The 18,872-nt window shown below is 39.9% G+C and overlaps 1 protein-coding gene across 9 annotated transcripts in view; it reads left to right on the forward strand.

Moving 5' to 3' along the window:
• Positions 1-18,872, forward strand: part of QKI (QKI, KH domain containing RNA binding) — a 126,406-nt gene that overhangs the window by 53,986 nt on the left and 53,548 nt on the right. For 5 of the 9 annotated variants that reach the window (XR_011920395.1, XM_072409064.1, XM_072409065.1 and 2 more), the window contains 2 exons: positions 8,688-8,804; positions 10,520-10,564. Coding sequence is in view for 6 of the 9 variants with exons in the window: in XM_072409064.1 (XP_072265165.1) it covers positions 8,688-8,804; positions 10,520-10,564 (162 nt within the window). In the remaining 3 variants the exon portion in view is untranslated. The remainder of the gene's footprint in view (positions 1-8,687; positions 8,805-10,519; positions 10,565-18,872) is intronic. The other 4 variants (XR_011920397.1, XR_011920396.1, XM_072409066.1 and 1 more) reach the window with 1 other exon arrangement.

The raw sequence follows: 18,872 nt of genomic DNA on the forward strand, positions 1-18,872 counted from the left end.
AAAAAAAAAAAAAAGTATAAAAACCTACAGTGCACTGTAAAGGAAGAACACAAATGAACAGGTCAGGTGATATATGAAGGGCAATGCTCATAGAATTCTGAGCAGTATTCTGACAGCAACACTGTTCACTCTGTACAAAAAAAAAAAAAAAAAAAAAAAAAACATTTAACAAAAAAGCAGCTGAGATTAGACAAACTGCCTAAATCCTTTAAATCTACATTATTCACATTAGCAACAGAAGCATAGTCAGGGTTTTAGCTATTGTTCAAGACAGATTAAGCTTTGCAATTGCTGTGTAAATGCAATGGATCCTTCTGTATGAGCCGGTTTTATTTCTTCAGTGGAATTTGCCATGTACTGCAGCATCACCCATGATTACATATGGTATTACAGAGCCCTGTTTTCAAATGCTTTATTTTCTTCATTTTGTATTTCCGCAGTCAATCCTTTTTTTATACAGGTTGTTCTTCTCCTTATAAATCATTACACATGCTTACGAAAATTTAACTATTTTTAATATATATGGCAAAAGTAAGAAATGGGCAGACTTTGTGGCTTTCAAATACCAAGCAAGGTGCAAATATGTGCAGAATCTGACCCTACTTATCCATCCTTTCCACCACTCCTCTTCTGCTGCATCTCTTTGTAGTGTGGCTTCCACTTCATCTTAGAATCAAATTTAAGCTCCTGTGCTTTGCCTTCAAATCCCTCCACAGTCCCACTTTCTGACCTGGTAGCAAAATACACCCCTAGCCGGTCTCTTTGCTCCTCTAATCACCTAATGACTTCCCCTGTCCTAACCTAATCACACGCATTGCTCCCAATACTTTTCTAGAGCTCCCCTGACTTTCTAGAATGGTCTTCCTCGTCCAGTTCAGTTTCTTCTACTTTTTGCAGATTTTAAATGCACTCAATACCCCGTCTTTTTCTGTCTCTTAAACCCTCACTACTTCCCACCACTCCATATCTCTCCTTCTATTGTGTGATATTTCCCCACCTTTCTACGTTGATTGTAAGCTCTTCGGGGCAAGGTCCTCTCCTCCTATGTCACTGTCTGCATCTGTCTGTCATTTGCAAACCTTTTTTTTCCCTTTATTTATTTATTTATTTATTGTTTTTTTTTTTATTTTTTTTTTTGAAATTGTATTTTTGAGAATTTTTTCAACAGGGTACAGAAAGAAAAAAGGGGAGAAACACAAGGGGAGGTAACACTATAGGAATGCATCAAAACATATTCCAGATTCAAAGATAACATACATTAATTTTTGCACATAGCATAGCTTTTAAACATCCTAAGGTGTAAGGGTGAGACAGATAAAATTTGGGCTATATAACATTTTCCATTAAGAGCCAGGTGGGGATCAACCGGCCAGATTAGCATAGTAATGGTCCCATGCCTCCCAAACCATCTCAAATTTGGCCATCGTGTCTCTGAGGAATGCCGTAAGATACTCCAAAAGGCGGATCTCTTGGATCCGCGCGTATAGATTTTCCAAGGAGGGAGGCAACACTGTCTTCCATCTGGAGGAGATCAGTGTGCACGCTGCAACCAGAATATGGATACCAGTTTACGGGACACTTTTGGCAGGGTTAAGGGAAGGTGTCCTAGGAGATCGGAAAGAGGGTCTAATGTCATATGTTGCTGGGTCACCGCTGATATTAAATCGTTAACTCGTGACCAATATTGCTGAATGAGGGGACAAAACCAGAATGTGTTCTATTGTACGGTGGGTTCCACACCTCCAACACATGGGGTCTACATTAGGAAACAGACGGTGAAGCACCGCCGGTGTGTGATACCATCTGAGCACAATTTTGTACAAATTTTCTTTATACAGTGTGCAGATAGAGCTTCTATGTGCTGCCTCCCAGATATCAAGCCATTCTTCAGGGGATAAAGACCGACCGAGAACTTCCTCCCATTTGAGCATATAACTAAATTTATGTGAACTTCCCTGTGTTGAAGCATGCAGAAGGCGGTAAATGGAGGAGATTGTTCCTTTGGTGCGGGGACCATTCATGCACAGTCTCTCAAATGCATTGAGGGGCCTGGAAGGTGGCTGGGGGTTGTAGCGATAAGATATAATGCCTTATCTGTAGGTAGGCATAAAAAGAGGTATGAGGCAGTTCAACTCTGTCACCCAGTTCAGCAAAGGAAAGCAGCCCTTGCTCAATTGGATGTAGGATATGCCTAACTTGGTATAAACCTCTGTCCTTTCAGGGGCCAGCCATTGAACCTGATAGGCTATTGGGTATTTGTGGCTTGAAGATTATGGAGGTTAACCTCGAGGCAGGAGATGCCAGACTATACTTAGTTTTGCAAGCCCCCCACATATTCCTCGTGAATGCTATAGGCGCCTTTAAATCGGACTCTGCCAATAGTAAGGAGGAACGCCACAACATAACATTGGGGTGTATAGGGGCTATCCATTCCTTCTCCAGTTCTACACAAACACTAGGGGGACGGGGGGGGGTCCACAGCAAAAGGTGTCACAAATGGGCCGCCAGATAATACTTGTGGATATCCGGAGCCCCCAGTCCTCCACTCCCCCTGGGTGCACAAACAATACGCCTAGCCACTCTGTGTCTTTTATAAGCCCATATAAAACGAAGAAAATCAGTTTGGACTCTTTTCAGTACTTGGGGCGGTACTCTAACTGATAATGTCTCAAATATAGCAGTTTAGGGAGGAGCATCATTTTAGCCAAAGCTATCCTACCCAGTAGCGACAGAGGGTGATTCCTCCACTTACACAAAAAATTGTTCACCTCCCGGAGTAATGGGGGAAAGTTGTGAGAATACAATTGGGAGTATGCGGAGGTTATGTGTGTCCCTAGGTAGCAGAGGGAGCGCTCTTGCCAGATAAAGGCGAAAGAGTCCCTCAGGGCCTGCAGCTCCAGCGGGGGAATATGAAGAGGCAAAGCCTCCGTTTTGGAGGAATTAACCTTAAATCCTGCGACTTCACCATATATCTGTAGCTCTTTCCATAAGTTGGGGAGAGAGGTAACCGGTTGGGACAAAGTCAGTAGGATATCATCGGCATAGGAGAGCTTGTATTCCTTCCCTTTCACTGGAATCCCGTGTATGTTTGGATTGGAGCGGATGCAGGCCTCCAAGGGCTCTATACATAAGGCGAAGAGCAGGGGCGACAAAGGGCAACCCTGCCTCGTCCCATTTTTAATCGTGAATAGAGGGGAGGAAGCATGGGGCAGCTTGACCGAGGCCGATGGGGCCGTGTACAAGGACTCAATCGCCTTAACAAAGGGGCCCGTAAAGCCCATTTTGTTCAGAGTGGAAAAGAGAAAAGGCCAACTGAGGCGATCAAATGTCTTTTCGGCATCTAGACTAAGTATCAAGGACGGGGATTTCCGTTTATTAATAATATCAATAATGTTAATCACCCTCCTGGTATCACCCGCTTGTCTAAATGGGATGAAGCCCGTCTGGTCCCCATGGATGAGAAAAGGAACTTGGACAATCTAGAGGCTAGAATTTTCGTAAAGATTTTTAGGTCAGAATTTTAAAGAGCTATCGGTCTATAATTGGAACAGTCTAATGAGTCCTTGCCCGGTTTCGGTATCACCGTAATATGAGACGCCAACATAGAGGGGGGAATCGGCTTGCCTTTTAAAAAAATCATTGAATAGTTTTAGGAGATATAAAGGAGAGCTCCGGCAAAAATGTTTTGTAATACAGATAGGGCAAGCCATCAGGGCCTGGAGCCTTAGATGATGGCAATTGAGTAATGATTTTTGGAGGTTCCTCTTCTGTAATGGGGTTATTAAGTTGCTCCAGGTATTCGGGCTCAGTCCTAGGAAGGACCACTCGTGCTAGATATGAATCAATGTTAGGCCTCAGAGATCTACCCAGAGGAGCTTGGGCTCAGTGAACCGTTTGGTATAGGTGTGAATAATAGGCTTCAAAACAAGAGGCAATATGGGAGGGATCATATCGCACCATCCCGCTCTGAACCCTAACTGCCCCCAGAGAGGAATGTAGCTGCATATCCTGCAGCTTGCAGGCCAGCAGCGAATCTGCTTTGTTACCCTTATAGTAGTATTGTTGACGGGTTCGCTGCATCATCCAACTAACCTTCCTCAACTCCAGGGCTGGCAGCTTAGACCTAAGGGTGGTTATTTCCCTCAGGAGGCCCAAGGACGGCTTTGTTGTATATTTTGCCTCAACCGATTTTAAGGCCTGTGTGGCAATTGAACGTTGTAAGTTAGAGTCCCGCCTAAGTCTGGAGCCCAGGGCTATACAATATCCCCTGAATACTGCTTTGTGTGCTTCCCAAAGTGTAGATGTATAGCCGACAGAGCCTTCATTTTCCCTGAAAAAAGTTTTTAAATTTGCGGTTAGGAAGGACTTGGTGATTGGATGTGTCTCTGGGGAGATACTTTTCCTCAGGAGAGGAAGGTTAGTAAAAAGATAATCCTATACGGGTATGAGTACAGTGTGGGGGGGAGTAGAAGGAATACTGTCTCCCAGAGGGGTGATGGATCCGCCAATTATCGTAGAGCTGGTACCTCCTGGTCAGTCTGAACACCCTGGACTGTCTGGACACCTGCGCTGAGGGCTGGGAATGGAATAAGGTATGTCTATCTCGGGTGGGGGAGAAAACAATATTGAAGTCAACCCCCACTATCAAATAGGTGTGGTCAAGTTTTTTAAGACGGGACAAAACTTTGCTGAGAAATTGAGTCTGACCAGTGTTAGGGGCATATACGTTGCATAGGGTGACAGACACCCCTTGTACAGTTCTATTCAAGATGATGTATCTCCCCTCTGCATCAATTATAGAACCAGATAATGTAAATTTGAGGGAGTCTTTCAGGAGGACCGCAACTCCGGCCTTTTTCTTGCACGGAGAATTAGCTAGATACGACTGGGGATAAAGTCCGGAGGCAAAATTAGGTGTGCCCGAATTATCAAAGTGGGTCTCCTGCAGGAAGATAACATCTGGGGACAAACGTTTGAACTCCCTTAGTGCTAGTTTTTGCTTCGGAAAGGGGGAGGGGGATAGGGGGTCAACATATAACCCTATAATAACAAGATAGAAAACAAAAGACCAGAGGCAAAATGTAAACCAGTAAGTTAACACTCGCCTATCGGCGACCAGGAAGGAATTGACATCCGCCGGTCCCTGCCTCCTACAAAATGGGAGCAGGGAACAAATTCGCTGGGCAGATGAGCAATCCCTCCCAGAGGGACTATGGACCCAGAGGGTCAGAGGACGCGAACCAACAGTCCACATAACTATCACCATAGAGTCGACCAACGCCAGCCACCATCAGTGTCAAGCCACTTGGGCGAACCCGGGACCCCCCCCCCCAGCAGCCGCTGGAGGCTGTCCCAAGCCCCCCGAGGGCCGCACCATTCTCGGGCATTTCACCAATTAGGCCACGTATGCTATATACACAAAGGTGTGAAGCAAGATAGCTGAGATAACATCAACAGGGTCATTTAGAACCAAGGATCGGTGTATGAGCAAACACCGTAGGAGAATAGCAAATATATATCTAGTCATTGTGAGTGAAATTACAGTGCAAAGCAAATGAGGGCTTTGGCAAATGAGGGCCTGGTCCTGGTAATTTCGGGCGGGTTATCCCTAGGTCTCTACAGAAGGAAGTCAAGTCCTCTGGGGACCTTAAAGTAACAGTTCTCCCCTCATGTCGTGCCGAGAGACTAAAGGGGAATCCCCATCTATATGGGATACGACCATCTCTAAGAACTGCCAATAATGGTTGGAGGAGGCGGCGTTGTTGTAGTGTATGCCATGATAAGTCCTGATAGAGCTGGTGTGGGGCCCCATCAAATTCAAGGTTGCGCATATTTCTAGCTGTGGCCATGATTTCATCCTTCAGATCTGTGTCTACCAGTTGGCAAATACCATCCCTTGGTCTGGTTGCAGTCCCCGGCTGCTTTGGAGGTTCCAAAGGCTCTATGAATTTGAACTTCTCGGGGGGTCGGGCGCCCCAGGACCCGTGTAAAGAAAGCTTGCAGCACTGGTTTAAGGTCACAGTCTCGGGTCGCCTCAGGAAGACCCTGCACTCTAATAATATTCCGACGGGATTTGTTATCCAAGTCCTCTATCAAACGTTGGAGCTCCCATATTTTCTGATCACTTTCCTCAGCTTTATGTGAGAGTACTGTAATATCCTCTTTGGCTTGATGCACATTTTCATCTAGATCTACTCTGCCAGCTAGAGACTGTAAATCAGCACGCAAGGCCCCTATTTCAGTACGACAGGTTGCCTGTACATCTAATTTCTGGAAATCCTCTTTAGTTGGTAGGAACTGTACGTACTGATGCCAAGGGGGGTTGGGGCATACCTCCCGTGAAGAAAATCCCCCCTCTCTCTGCACAGTTGGGCTTGATAAGGCCTTATGCCCTATGGCTCTATCACCCATCCCCCGATTCCCAGGGGCGGTCAAAGAGCTATCTATGGGATCTGGAGCCCTTGTGGGGGAGTCCGGGGCCAAGATCTCCCTGGACCCCATTGGGGGGATATGCCCTAGGCGTATGAGGTGACCCCCTTCCGAGGAGCTGCATGCATTCCCTCCCCTGTGGATAAACCCAATGCTGTTGCCAGCTGAATGTCATCTCCCTGAGGGGAGGCTCCAGGGGAGTATATCCCTCTGTACATGCTGCAGGACTCACCGGCTCAGGCGAAGGTGTCCCTGAATCGTGGGAGGAAGAGGACACTGACTCCCTTCTAGCGGTGGGATGGATGGTCTGCTGCAAGTCCCCGTCATCCGGAGTAAGAATCTGTTCTCTCTCTCCCCGCTGCCACGTGTGCGGGGAGGGAGTCGCCGCCATCTTGGAGGCCACAGAGGACGCCGGTGAGGAATCGCCTATGTAATCCTGTATAGAGGGCTGCGCCGTTGTCGGATGCGATGCTGGGTTAGGGAGAGACCCTCCCCACCTAGCCTTCCTCTGTTTGCCCATGGATGGGTGAGTATGTGCCCGAGAAGCTGTGGATCGTGGCCAGCGTCTGCAGAGCTCCAGGACTACACGGCCATCACACTCGCTGGCTAGGCTTACCTTGTGTTTATTATGTTTGATATTTTAGTTACCTTGTGTTTAATATGTTTGATATTCTATTAGGCAGTCCTCACTTTTCTATGTAGCTGTTTACCAATCACCCACACTTACAATAGATTCCTCAGAGTATACTGTACAAAGCTGTACAGTGTACATCCATGTGGCATCTCCTCTTTGGGCTTCTGTTCTCTCTGTCTTCCTTTGTGATCCTCCGAGATCCCTGGTCTGCAGACTGTCAGTGAACCTGTTACTGACAGGCACAGCACAACGGGTCTATCCTGTCGTCCTCGCTGAACAATGAATTCACCTAATGACTAGGTTGCAGGAACACAACCTGGTTTTTAAGCAAGGAACATCTGTGCTATGTATTTTGTAAGTTTCCATTCCACAGTGTAGTCTCAAGCCACATTCTCAGCTCTGTGCACTACATTTTTCCCATCCATGTCATGGAGTTGAAGGCATGGTAAAGTAGTACAGTAGTAGTACGATGCAATATATTACATTTTTTGGGGGGATGGGGGGGGATTATGCATTTTAATTTTTAATAAATGTCATGTAATGGTTGCCCCATTGTCACTGTCTTTTTCTCTTTGTTGAAGCTATGAAAATTACCATTTGTTAGACAAAAGATAATTATAAATAGCTTGAAACATTTTTCATGTTAGTTGCTTTTAAGTGGAGGAAATATATCATATTTAGTCCCTTACTTGCTAGATTTATGGGCATAGTTGTTAAAGGGCATTGAGCAGTGTTATGTTTGGAGTTGATGTTCACTGGATGCATGTGGTCTATTGTTCCTTGGTCATTTGGCTGGTACATGTGGTGTTCCGTGCCTATTCTTTTGCAGCTAAGTCATTTTGGTAGAATATCTTTTTCGGATAGCTTGGCCTTTTAAAAAATCATAAAATTGTCATCGTCTTTGTCTGTTAGATGTTGAGATATCTAACCCTTTCTGCTATTAAGTTCTTTTATAACAAAAATAACCAAATCTTGTACCAAGACAAAACGCATGTTATCATAAGTGGTAAATAATGTGCCTACAAAACTGTTGACATTTGTGAAAAGCTAGTCTTGGTAATCTGCTGGAACCATTTTGACATTTCTAATTTTAATACTATTCTAAAGTTTTTGTTTTCTACCTAGTTTAACCTAATTTTGTCTGTTAGTAAACAACATCATTTATATTAGGGCTTTGAACCCCCCACCCCCTAAGCGTTATTATAGCCAATACTTTTTCTTTTGATAGAGTGAGAAGCATTGGAACACCTATTAGGTGGTGGAAAATCTCACAAACAGGGAAAAATAAGAAACAAAAAGTAAGCAGCTTGAGCTCATATTGACAGCAGTGGGGAACACCTTCCTGCTGCTCGGGTGTCAGGAAGCTTGTAACTGACCCCATCGACTCTAGGCACAAAATAATCTTTACGTACATTTTGCTTTAATAATGGACTTCAGTTTCCATACTTTTGCTTTGATGATCTGCTTTATTATTATGAAGGTGTGAAATTTAAAATGGCAGCACTCTGTGGTGGTGGATAAAAAAAAAAAATCTTTCTTCTGTTTAGGTTTGAAGCCATTGCCTTAGTAAATTTGCTGCAGTTATACTTGCTACATATTTTAACAGCAGTTTTTCTTTTTACAGTTCAATTTTGTTGGGCGTATTCTGGGTCCCAGAGGACTGACTGCAAAGCAGCTGGAGGCAGAGACTGGTTGTAAGATCATGGTTCGAGGCAAAGGCTCCATGAGGGATAAGAAAAAGGTATTTTTATGTAGTATATAAGTGTATTTCAATGAAAAATGTTTAGACTTTAGGGTAAATCCCTAATGAGAGCAAGATGATGCTCTTCAGATAAGCTTTTAAAATGTGTTAATGTATTTGTTGTAATGGGCATGCAGATTATATAGGATTCACCATGCACCATACAGGTTTGAATGCCTGCTATGCAAATAGGGCAAAGCCCAAGGGCTTCCTGATAGTAAAACAGCATACCTACCCACCTTTTGCTTCTCGCACATGCCTATTGGCCAGAGGCAGCTCATTATGGTAACAGGCCAATAGGCAGTATGAGTAAAGTGAAATGTTGGAGCTTTGCTAATTTAGAATAGCCTGACATTTTGGTTTATGTTTGTGCCTGCCAACCAATTAAAATAGGACTTGTACCAATTTTTAAAAAGGGAATTAAAAAAAAGTGGAGCATCTGCTCGCAAGCCCTAGGCTGGAGGGCTGGGAGGTGGTTGTGGGGGTGGTAGAGGGGAAATTTAAAATGAGTATTTTTAAATGGACTGCTTCTACATTTAAAAATAATCATTATTCAGACCGTCAGGGGGGTTAAGAGATCACTGAAACCTTCTGCAGTCAAAATATTGTCTAGTGCAATTTTTGTGCAAGCAAGTTTCTTGCTCTGAATCGACTCTGTTCTTACCTGGTAATCAAAGAAGGAAAGAAAATGGTAATGCTGTTTTTTTTTGGGAATATATACTTGTGTTGTAATAGATTATCACAGGCACAATAATTGATGAGTATACAAGAATTACAGGTGGTATATTCCCATTATGTAATCATGGGGGTAAGTAGACCGAATAGTAAAACAAATAGCCCAATAAGGGTTATGGCAATGGTTAAACGTCTCTTGGCCCGGCGTGTTTCGCCTGTTCGGCTTCCTCAGGGGATCTATGGTGATCAGTATTTACGGGTTTTAGTTGATTTGACCAAAATGTCTACCAGGGATATCAAAAAGATGAGTGATAGTATAATTTCTTTATATTATTTCTTATTCAGTGACAAAGAGTTAAGGGCTCTGTGCATAATAATGGCAGAACAGAGGTGCTGGTGTTCAGTATGCATACGCACAGAGCCCTTAACACTTTGTCATTGAACAAGAAATGTTATACTGAAATCATACTATTACTCATCTATATGACATCCCTGGTACACATTTTGGTCAAATCACCTGAAACTTGTCCATCTTATCCATCTCCATAGATCCCATGAGGAAGGGGAACAGGCAAAACACGTAGAGTAATGTATGTGTAACCACAACCATCACCCTTATTGGGCTGGGGATTATATTTAACTATTCCGTCTACTTACCCCCATGATTACACAATGGGAAAAGACCACCTGTAATTTTTGTATACTATATCAATTATTGTACCTGTGATAATCTATTACAATACAAGTATACATTGCCAAAAAAAATCCCAGCTTTATTTTTTCCCTTCTTTGATTACTGGTTATGTACATGGGGCGGCAATAATTGATTTGTACTGCGAAAGATTGCCACATTGCCGCACCTATCCTTATACATTATCCGTTTTTACGACATTATTGTGCTAAATTGTTGGCAACTGAGTGGGAGCTTTGGCACGTTGAGAAGTTATAGTTAAAAAATTAGTACATGTGACAAGTTTAGAAGTGGCACATCATAATGCATTGTCTAATCAGCTATTATTGTTTTAACATGCTGCATGCAGGCTGTCACCAGCATACTAGAGTGCAGTATGTTGGCTTTAAACAAGGTAAGCAAATGCTATATTTTAATTACGATAATGTATATTCACTGTAAGTGTATGCAGTACCAGCTGTTTCTGTGTAAACAAGACCCTGATAGAGCATTTCAGGAAGGGGTGTTTGTGGTGATTGTCCCACTGTAGTTGCATTTGCCATGTACAGTGGGGCAAACACCTCTAATCCCAGTCACATATCCCATAGTCATATATTAGAATTTTTTCAGTTTTTCTTTTTCTAATGAGGAGTAGAATGTTTATCAATTACTGCCCTTGATAAATAAGCATTGGGTCAATTTGGATAATAAGGGCTTAAACTGTATGTTGCACTAAACTTGTAAATGTAAACAAAAACACACATTTTGGCATCCATATTAAAGCAGAACTAAACTGAAAAATAACAATAAAATCACACTTACTTTTAATCATGCAGATCCCTTGATCAAACCGGACCTTTCCTCAATCGGGTCCTATGCCGCCCTGGAATTATTCTTTATCCTGGCACCGCCATCTTCAGTCTTCTTGTTCCTTCTTCATGCCACATTTCCCGATCTTGCACTGCGCAGGTGCAAGATCAGGTGACGAAGCCTACACTAAAGGCGGTTAAAAAAGAGACAATCTCACTGCGCTTCCACACTTTCCCCTTAGTGAAAGAAAATGCCCCTTCTGCACAGATACGCTTTAAGGTCTGATACTAATCCCATTTGTATGGTGAAATATAGCAATATAGGATAAAAACATAATCAAATGCTTATGCCTTTTTTGCATAGTCATTGTTTTTATATATTTTTAATAGACTGCATGTTAGTGTAGAAGGGGTATTTACGGCATATAAGGTGTACAGTGGTTAGTTATACCAAGCAGGATTTATTTTTATAATACATATTTAATATAATCTTCTTCCATGAAGCCCAGCACAGATTCTGTACTTACTATAATATGACTACACAACACTACATTGTATAGATCAGGGATGCCCACACTTTTTTGGGTTTGTGAGCTACTTTTAAAATGACTAGTCAAAATGATCTACCAACAATAAAAACTTGGACTTAAACTCTACTGCGCACAAGAGTTATTATTTGAAAATTAGGGCTCTGCGACCCCTGGTATAGATAAACACTATACATTTATTTTAAGTAAATATACCATTTTTATGATTTGTGACACTGTAGCAATAGGTAGGAAAGCAACTAGTAACTGATATGTTTTGTTTCAACCCAATCAGTCAATATATCTAAACAAATAGAAAAATTTATTGTGACTGAAACAAAACTTTTGAAAGGCAAGTGACAATCAATGAGAGTTTGGTGCAGAAGTAATATGAGCCGATGAAGTATTTTGAAAGTGATAAAAGGGAAAGATATTTGACTACAAACTGTATGCTAAAGTGGTATAACTTTAAGGTCAAGAAAAGTAGACGGTGAGTGTAATAATTCACTTACTGTATTCATATCCCCCAGTTAGCAAAAATAGCAGACCTGAGCCTGTGGTGTAGCTGTGCTTGCTTCACAAACCTTTCTTTGAGGATGCTTGCTGGCTCAAATGTCTCCAGGATACTGCAAAGTATTTTGTATACTGTAAGTATTTTTTTAAACATGCTATGATATGCAAGAAAAACCCTCAGCTGTGTGAGTTCAGGAATGGCTAATTATCTGACTGCCACTGAGTACAGCCAGGTATAATAAAACTTTGAAGTGACTTTCTGAAATGGTATGGTGTAATAGATTTATATTGTTTGTTCCTTGGTGTGAGTGGATTGTTTTAATCCTGGGTAAGTGCAGACCTATATTTATGTTTGTAGACTCTATTGTTAGATTGCTGCTGTGTTTTTTTTTTTTTTTCCCCAGCTGAGAGTGTGATATATCAAATTTTGCAAGTTGAGGTGGGAACCAAAACTCTGATTGTGGTAACAAAATAGCCATGCTGAAAGAAATTTACACTCCACAATATAATATGAAACATTATTGTATTTTTTCAGAGCCTGCTGTAAACTGTTTCTAAGAAAGATTTTATTTAAAAAAAAAATATACATGTCTTTAAGCCATTTGTGACTCAACCGGATCAGTTAAATTGCGAACACAGATCTTATTTATGGTTAGGTTGAATAACCATGTATGAATAAATAAATTTGGAGTTTCTGCAAGGAGGAAAGCCCATTTTAACATTGGATGCTGTTAGACTTTTGTAAATTAAGTCTTGATTTAAAAATCAGTGTTAGAAGATATCCATGCGTTTTGTATTTTTGTTAAATACAGCAGATTTCTTAACGTCTTGGTTTTTTTGCACAAATGCACTGCAGTGTTCTCCCCAGCCTCTTTTAGCTGGGCGCACTATCTTGCTCTTTTCAGTAACCACCTGGCTGTTTGTGCGGTTACTGATGAGCTGGGTCACAATACAGGCACTGCCACCCACCTACAATTTCTTCCCACTCGGCTTAAAAACAACTCTGGGTTGAATGAACACTGGTCTGGAACTGGCGTAAGGCTTAAAGAAAAGAAAAGTATCAACAAGCCTCTATAAATTGAATACAGTCTGTACCATAAATCCTTTGACAAAAAGCCCTGATTTGAAGGCAGAAATTGCAGCCTCGAATAAACCCAAATACTTATTTTTAGGTCTTAAGGAGAAAAATATAACACTGGTCAACATACATTTTTTGCCAAACAGATTAAAGTCATTTTAGGTTATGATTGATACAGATTTGGAATATTGTATTGGCTTTGCTAAATTGGCTTTAGTTTTTGAAATAATGACCAATATTAACCTCATAGAAAACCAATAAAACATGAAAATTAATCCAAATTAAACTGTTTTTGCCTGCGTATACAAAATACATTTTAGAAATACTTAATGTCAACTAACTAATCACAAAGAAGTCATTAAAAAACTGTAAAATTAGTTACTCTAAAACTGTAACTTGTATGATTTCCTTTTATGCTGAGGACAATCATGTTGAAGGAAGCAGTAGTCTGCCATCATGTGTCTATCCCATCTGCCCTGATACCTTTCTTTCTTCCATCACCTTTATATCTTGATAGAACCCCTCTCCCCTTGTTCCTCACTGTTCCTCAAGGTCTTCTGGAAATTTTTGCAAATGGATTTGGAGATAGTGTACCTCTATGCTCATAGTAGCACCCAAATTTTAAAGTTTTTAAGATCAAGCTTTGTACCAGTTCTTCATAATTTTGTGCTTTATGGTTATCCAAGAAGTTCTGGACAACCATGACATAGCTGTGCCAGGCAGAAGCTTCACTATCCGTCATCTAACTTGTGAAATTTTAATCATTTATCAGTTTCCGAATCTGGCGTCCATCAAAGATTCCTGAATTTATTTTTTCCCTACTCAATTCAGGGAAGAATCTACAATTGTATTTGAAGCAATCACCATCCTTGTTCAGAGTTCTAACAAATTGCTTCATTAATCAAAATTTTGTGTAGTGGAGGGAGAATAATTTTTTTCTTGATGATGCTCGCTGGACCTTTTTTCATGTTTTTCTTTGCAGGCCATGTCACTTTTTTCCAGTGATCCTGCTTTGCTCGGCTATCCCAAAGCAGATGAAACATGGGTACTTTGTGTATCAACTTTGCTGTCCAAGTAGGAAGTTAACCGTTTTTAAATCAACACATATGGATCATTGGTGTTCATGATAGCAAAGCTTTTGTAAGACCATTTTGATATTTTCATATTATTCTTTAGGTTTTGTTGAGTGACCAGTTGAAATTGATGCATATCAGTTCCCATTATGCAGTAAAACAGTTTTCAGAGTTTGAGTGGAACTATCTATGAAAAGCTACCAGTCTTCTGCTCGGTATTCTGGTACTCCTAAATGGGCTAGTAGACCAGGTATGTTACAACAGTACACAAAGTCTCCATCTTCACTGAAATATGGTAGGAGTGTTACCTCTCTTGTCCTTTAAACCGTTATTTTAACTTCTGGTCTCAGACAGGTCTTTTCTTTTAGCCTGCATACTAAAAGTTCAGATGCTTGTTTTGACAGACTTAGGTCACTGCTAACTCCTGGATTACACTCCAAACCCTGTATATCCCTTGTCGCATACAGGAATATCAGGGAGTGTACTGAACACTGGTAAGGGAACATCAGCACCATGCAGCACAAGTCATCTTGCTGATTCCAAATCAGGGTACTCCCACTTCTTTTTTTTTTTTTTGTTTTTTTGTAACGATTGAAACCTTTTACATCCACAACACAAAATAACAATCTTTATGATGATTGTTGGGTTCTCGCCATACCATAGGTACATCAAACTTTAAATTTTCAGTTTTCCATTTTTCCATTGACGTAGACACTCTACACAAGTTTTGCATACCCTATTGGGAGCCCAATACTTGGTCTTGGTCCCCCAGTTTAATGCCAAAATATGCAAGATATGCTTGTTTCACAAATTCTGTAATGTTTCTTCTCTGTTTTTGTTGAGAATTTTTACTACAAATGTAGCAAAATACATAAGGGTCATTTAAACAACTTCTTGAACTCATATTTCTATAAAAAGAAAATAAATGAATAAAAATAAGGCACATTAAAGTTTCATGAAAATAATGCTACATTTAATATATAAAATGCAAAACTTCTGTGAAAAAAAAGATTGATAATATGGTGTTAATCTTTGTTGATAAAATTGTCTATTCTGATTCCTGTATCACAAGAACTAGAGCTTAATTCAATGTCATTTCTTGATTCAGCAGACCTGAAATACCCTAGATATATTGAAAAATCCTTAGCAAGTGAAAAGTTTTTTTTTTTTTTTTCCCTTCTTTTTTTTTGTTTAGCTGTGTACTACGTAAAAAAAAATATATAATTGTATTTAAAAAAAAAGTGTGTAATTTGTAAAGTGAAAACCGCATTCATTACTCAAAGCAAACCATTTATTTTTTAAGAAAAATTGGATTTTTTTGTTTTATTTGTTCTATGCAGTATTTTACAATATTTCCTTTTTAGTTAAGGGACTGGTTATTAGTGGTAAATTTTTTTGTATTGTAATTTTTCTTGTAGACTAGCAGTTATAGTCACTCAAACCATAATAGGGGTTCCCTGGCTAGCTAAAGGGTTCCTGGCCTTGGTAGCCATTTTCTTTTAGACCAGCAGGCATAGTAACTAAAATGGAAAATCAGATAAAGCCCTTTATGTACATCAACAAGTCACATTATTGTTAAAAAGCATTCTGATAGGCTAGCAGAGGACTTAGTTTAAACTTATCAATCTCAAATGTGCTGGGTTCTTAAAAATTACTGACAGGTCAGGCCATGACAGTTTTGCTGGCCTGGATTAATAGGGCTGCCAGACTGTAGATTTGGGACCCCTGTTTTAAAGGGTAAGAAAGCCTACAAAGTAACACATTTCTTTTTACTGTTACTTTGGATACTGGTTAAAAAAGGAACCTTAACAGATTGACTATAACCGTGGGGACATCAGTACAGGTAGACCCCGGAGGGTTGCATATGAGATAGGAACTGTAGGTTGGTTCCCTTTTTGAATTTTGTATGTAAGTTGGTATACAGGTATATTATTTGAATAAATGCAATTAGGACAGATGTTTGTCTCAACATATTAGGCAGCCTGGCGTCAATTACTGTGTAAAATTGAATCTATCTCTCTCGCTCTCTCTCTCTTTCGCTCTCTCTCTTTCTCTGCGCCCGCTCGGTCTCTTTCGCTCTCTCTCTTTCTCTGCGCCCGCTCGGTCTCTCTGCGCCCGCTCGGTCTCTCTCTCTCTCGCTCGCAATAGTTCCTAATGAGACGCTTGTATACATGAGACAGTAGCTCTGATTGCTTACAATTTAAATTTTTTATAGCATTGTGTTTTTATTTTTCATTCAAGTAGTTAGTATGTCTAATTACTATGCAATCAAAAAACTAGGCTACTTAAAACCGTAAAATGAAAGGCAATCATCTAAACAAAAGGGAAATGCACTCAAATGGAAGCATTCTTGAATCCTGGAATTATTTTACTTTTTGTATATAATTATGGGTGGCTAGCTAAGCAATGAATTTATGATTGTGACCCTGAAATATCATCTCAGCTTTGTTGCTGTTGAGTACTGGCATTGAGAGAATTTAGCTGCATTGTGTGTTTCAGTGATAATAGTTTGTGCCAGAATAACTGGTAATTAGCTACTTTTGTTTGATCTAGAAAGTATTGGTTCTACACTCATTCCTGCCAGCTTCTGGATTTAGTTGAAATGGGAACAATTGATGCTAATAAAGTATAGGCCTTTTAAGGGATTTCTGTAAAGCTACTACTGTAACATAAAGACTTTTCGTTTATTGTAAAAAATCTGATCTGTGATCTTTAAAGGTATCATGCTAATATTTTTTCCAGTGAGCCTCTTTGCATTTATTGCTTGGAGAGATTTGGGGCTGAGGGTTGTTAAAGAGGAAGATGCAGATTGGAATTGAAAACAGCCATGTGCTTCTCATTTTGAAGAGTTGTGTCCTGATTTACTTTCTTTTTCCCCATTCAGCAGTACATACATGATCTCTGAACTAGATATCTAGTGAAGATCACAGCGGAGGTTCAAGTCTTTAGGATCCTCCTGCCACCCACAGTTCCCCAAAGACATATAAACATGCATTCATAAGGAAGACAAATGCAAATATTATTTTAATCACATTTATATTATGAAATGTTATCATAAATTTATATGTAAATGTAGATTTCCAGTGGAGACACAGATGGCAGTAAAAAGGCTCATCTAAGTTCTAGCCTTTCCCCATTTTAGTATAAAAATATATTCTTGCTGATCTGCCTTGGTAAGCTGTAAAAAAAAAAAAAACAGAAGTTTTAATTTTTAACACTTTATCCAACTAAAAAGTGACTGTAACTAGCATATTTCTGCATAAAAGAAATATGTTACTGAGAAAAACAATCAGTGCTATTCATCACAAAATGCTAGTTGTCGATCTTTTGGCATCATCCATTGACCTTCAGCAAGCAATCTGCTATTAAAACTTGTACTCAACTGTCTTTTTCTAGGTCTGTGATTGATAGGTTGTAAAGCCATTGGAATGTCAGGTTGGATACAATTTAGATATTTGCTTAGTACAAGTTCCCCCAATCTTTCTATAGTCTTGTGTTTTATATAGTAGATAAACGACTTTATCAAGGTTAACATATTCTCTGTCCGTTTAAAATATATCTCTACCAACTTGGTGCCATTTTAGCATCTGTCCTATTGTTAGCTTGCCATCATCTTCCCTTTATATGTGGAGTTCATACTTGAATAAGCTGAAGAAAGTATCCAACTGAGAAAGTTAATCGACTGGACTGACCCTAAATAAAGTAACGTAGCAGCAATCTTTCATTTCTGTAAATGCACACTTCCGATCACTAGCTGTTCAGTAATTAATTTTATCTTATTGTGGCTACATAGTGATTTCATGTGGAGGTAATTCACTAGCGGCAATTCAGAGCTTAGAATTGCTGTGTTTCAGCAGGTAGCCTTTCACACATTTTTCTTTGAAAAGATCCTTCCTTACAATCATGTAGGTTGAGTACATCTCCGAGGGCTCTTCATGTAAGATTTTAACAAAGCTGAAGCACACTTCATAATTGCTGTGGTTTTACATGGAGATACATCCTGCAGTATTGTAATAGTTCCTGTGCTTCTATGCTGTGATAGTAAATCTGTCCAGAAATGTTTTGCTTTGATACAATCTACATTGCTGAAGAGACATCTTTCCTTGATTTATCCACCCAATGTTGCTACATATAAAATAGTGGTGATCTTTCTATAAGTTAGTAGATTTATATAAGCTGATTCTGTATCTTGTTCTTTGGACTTGGTTCATGCAAGTGACTTTCAAAAAAAAAAATTTCAGAATGTGGGGGATACCTTGACGGCATGTAATCAAAATGCATAGTGTGCAGCTTGCTGAACTAAAGGCACTGCAAGTAAAGTGGGTTTCCCTTTAGTGTGTGGCTTGTCATTTGGAAGTAAAAAAGGGCAATAAAAGCATTAGTGACCAGTAGCAGTCAGTAAAAAATCACCCTCCCTGCTAGTCATTAAAAGTTCTGTTTACATTGTTACTGAGCAGACTACAGCACTATGAAATTGGAAAACGGAGAAATGCAGACATGGCCGACTATTGTTCACTATCTCTCTCATCCTGTTTAGATCATATCATGAATATAAAAAATGTTTGAAACACACAATCATGTAAAAAAAAAAAAGAAAACTTTTAATAAAATTAAAGGAAAAACACAAAAATCAGCTTAAACAAGAACACATAAATAAATGAAAAATACTGAAAATGCGATAATTCGGTATAATGTATAGTAATATATTTTTCTAAAACACCTC

This window comes from Pyxicephalus adspersus, chromosome 4 (assembly GCF_032062135.1).
Source record: "Pyxicephalus adspersus chromosome 4, UCB_Pads_2.0, whole genome shotgun sequence".
In the NCBI taxonomy this organism is placed as follows: domain Eukaryota; kingdom Metazoa; phylum Chordata; class Amphibia; order Anura; family Pyxicephalidae; genus Pyxicephalus; species Pyxicephalus adspersus.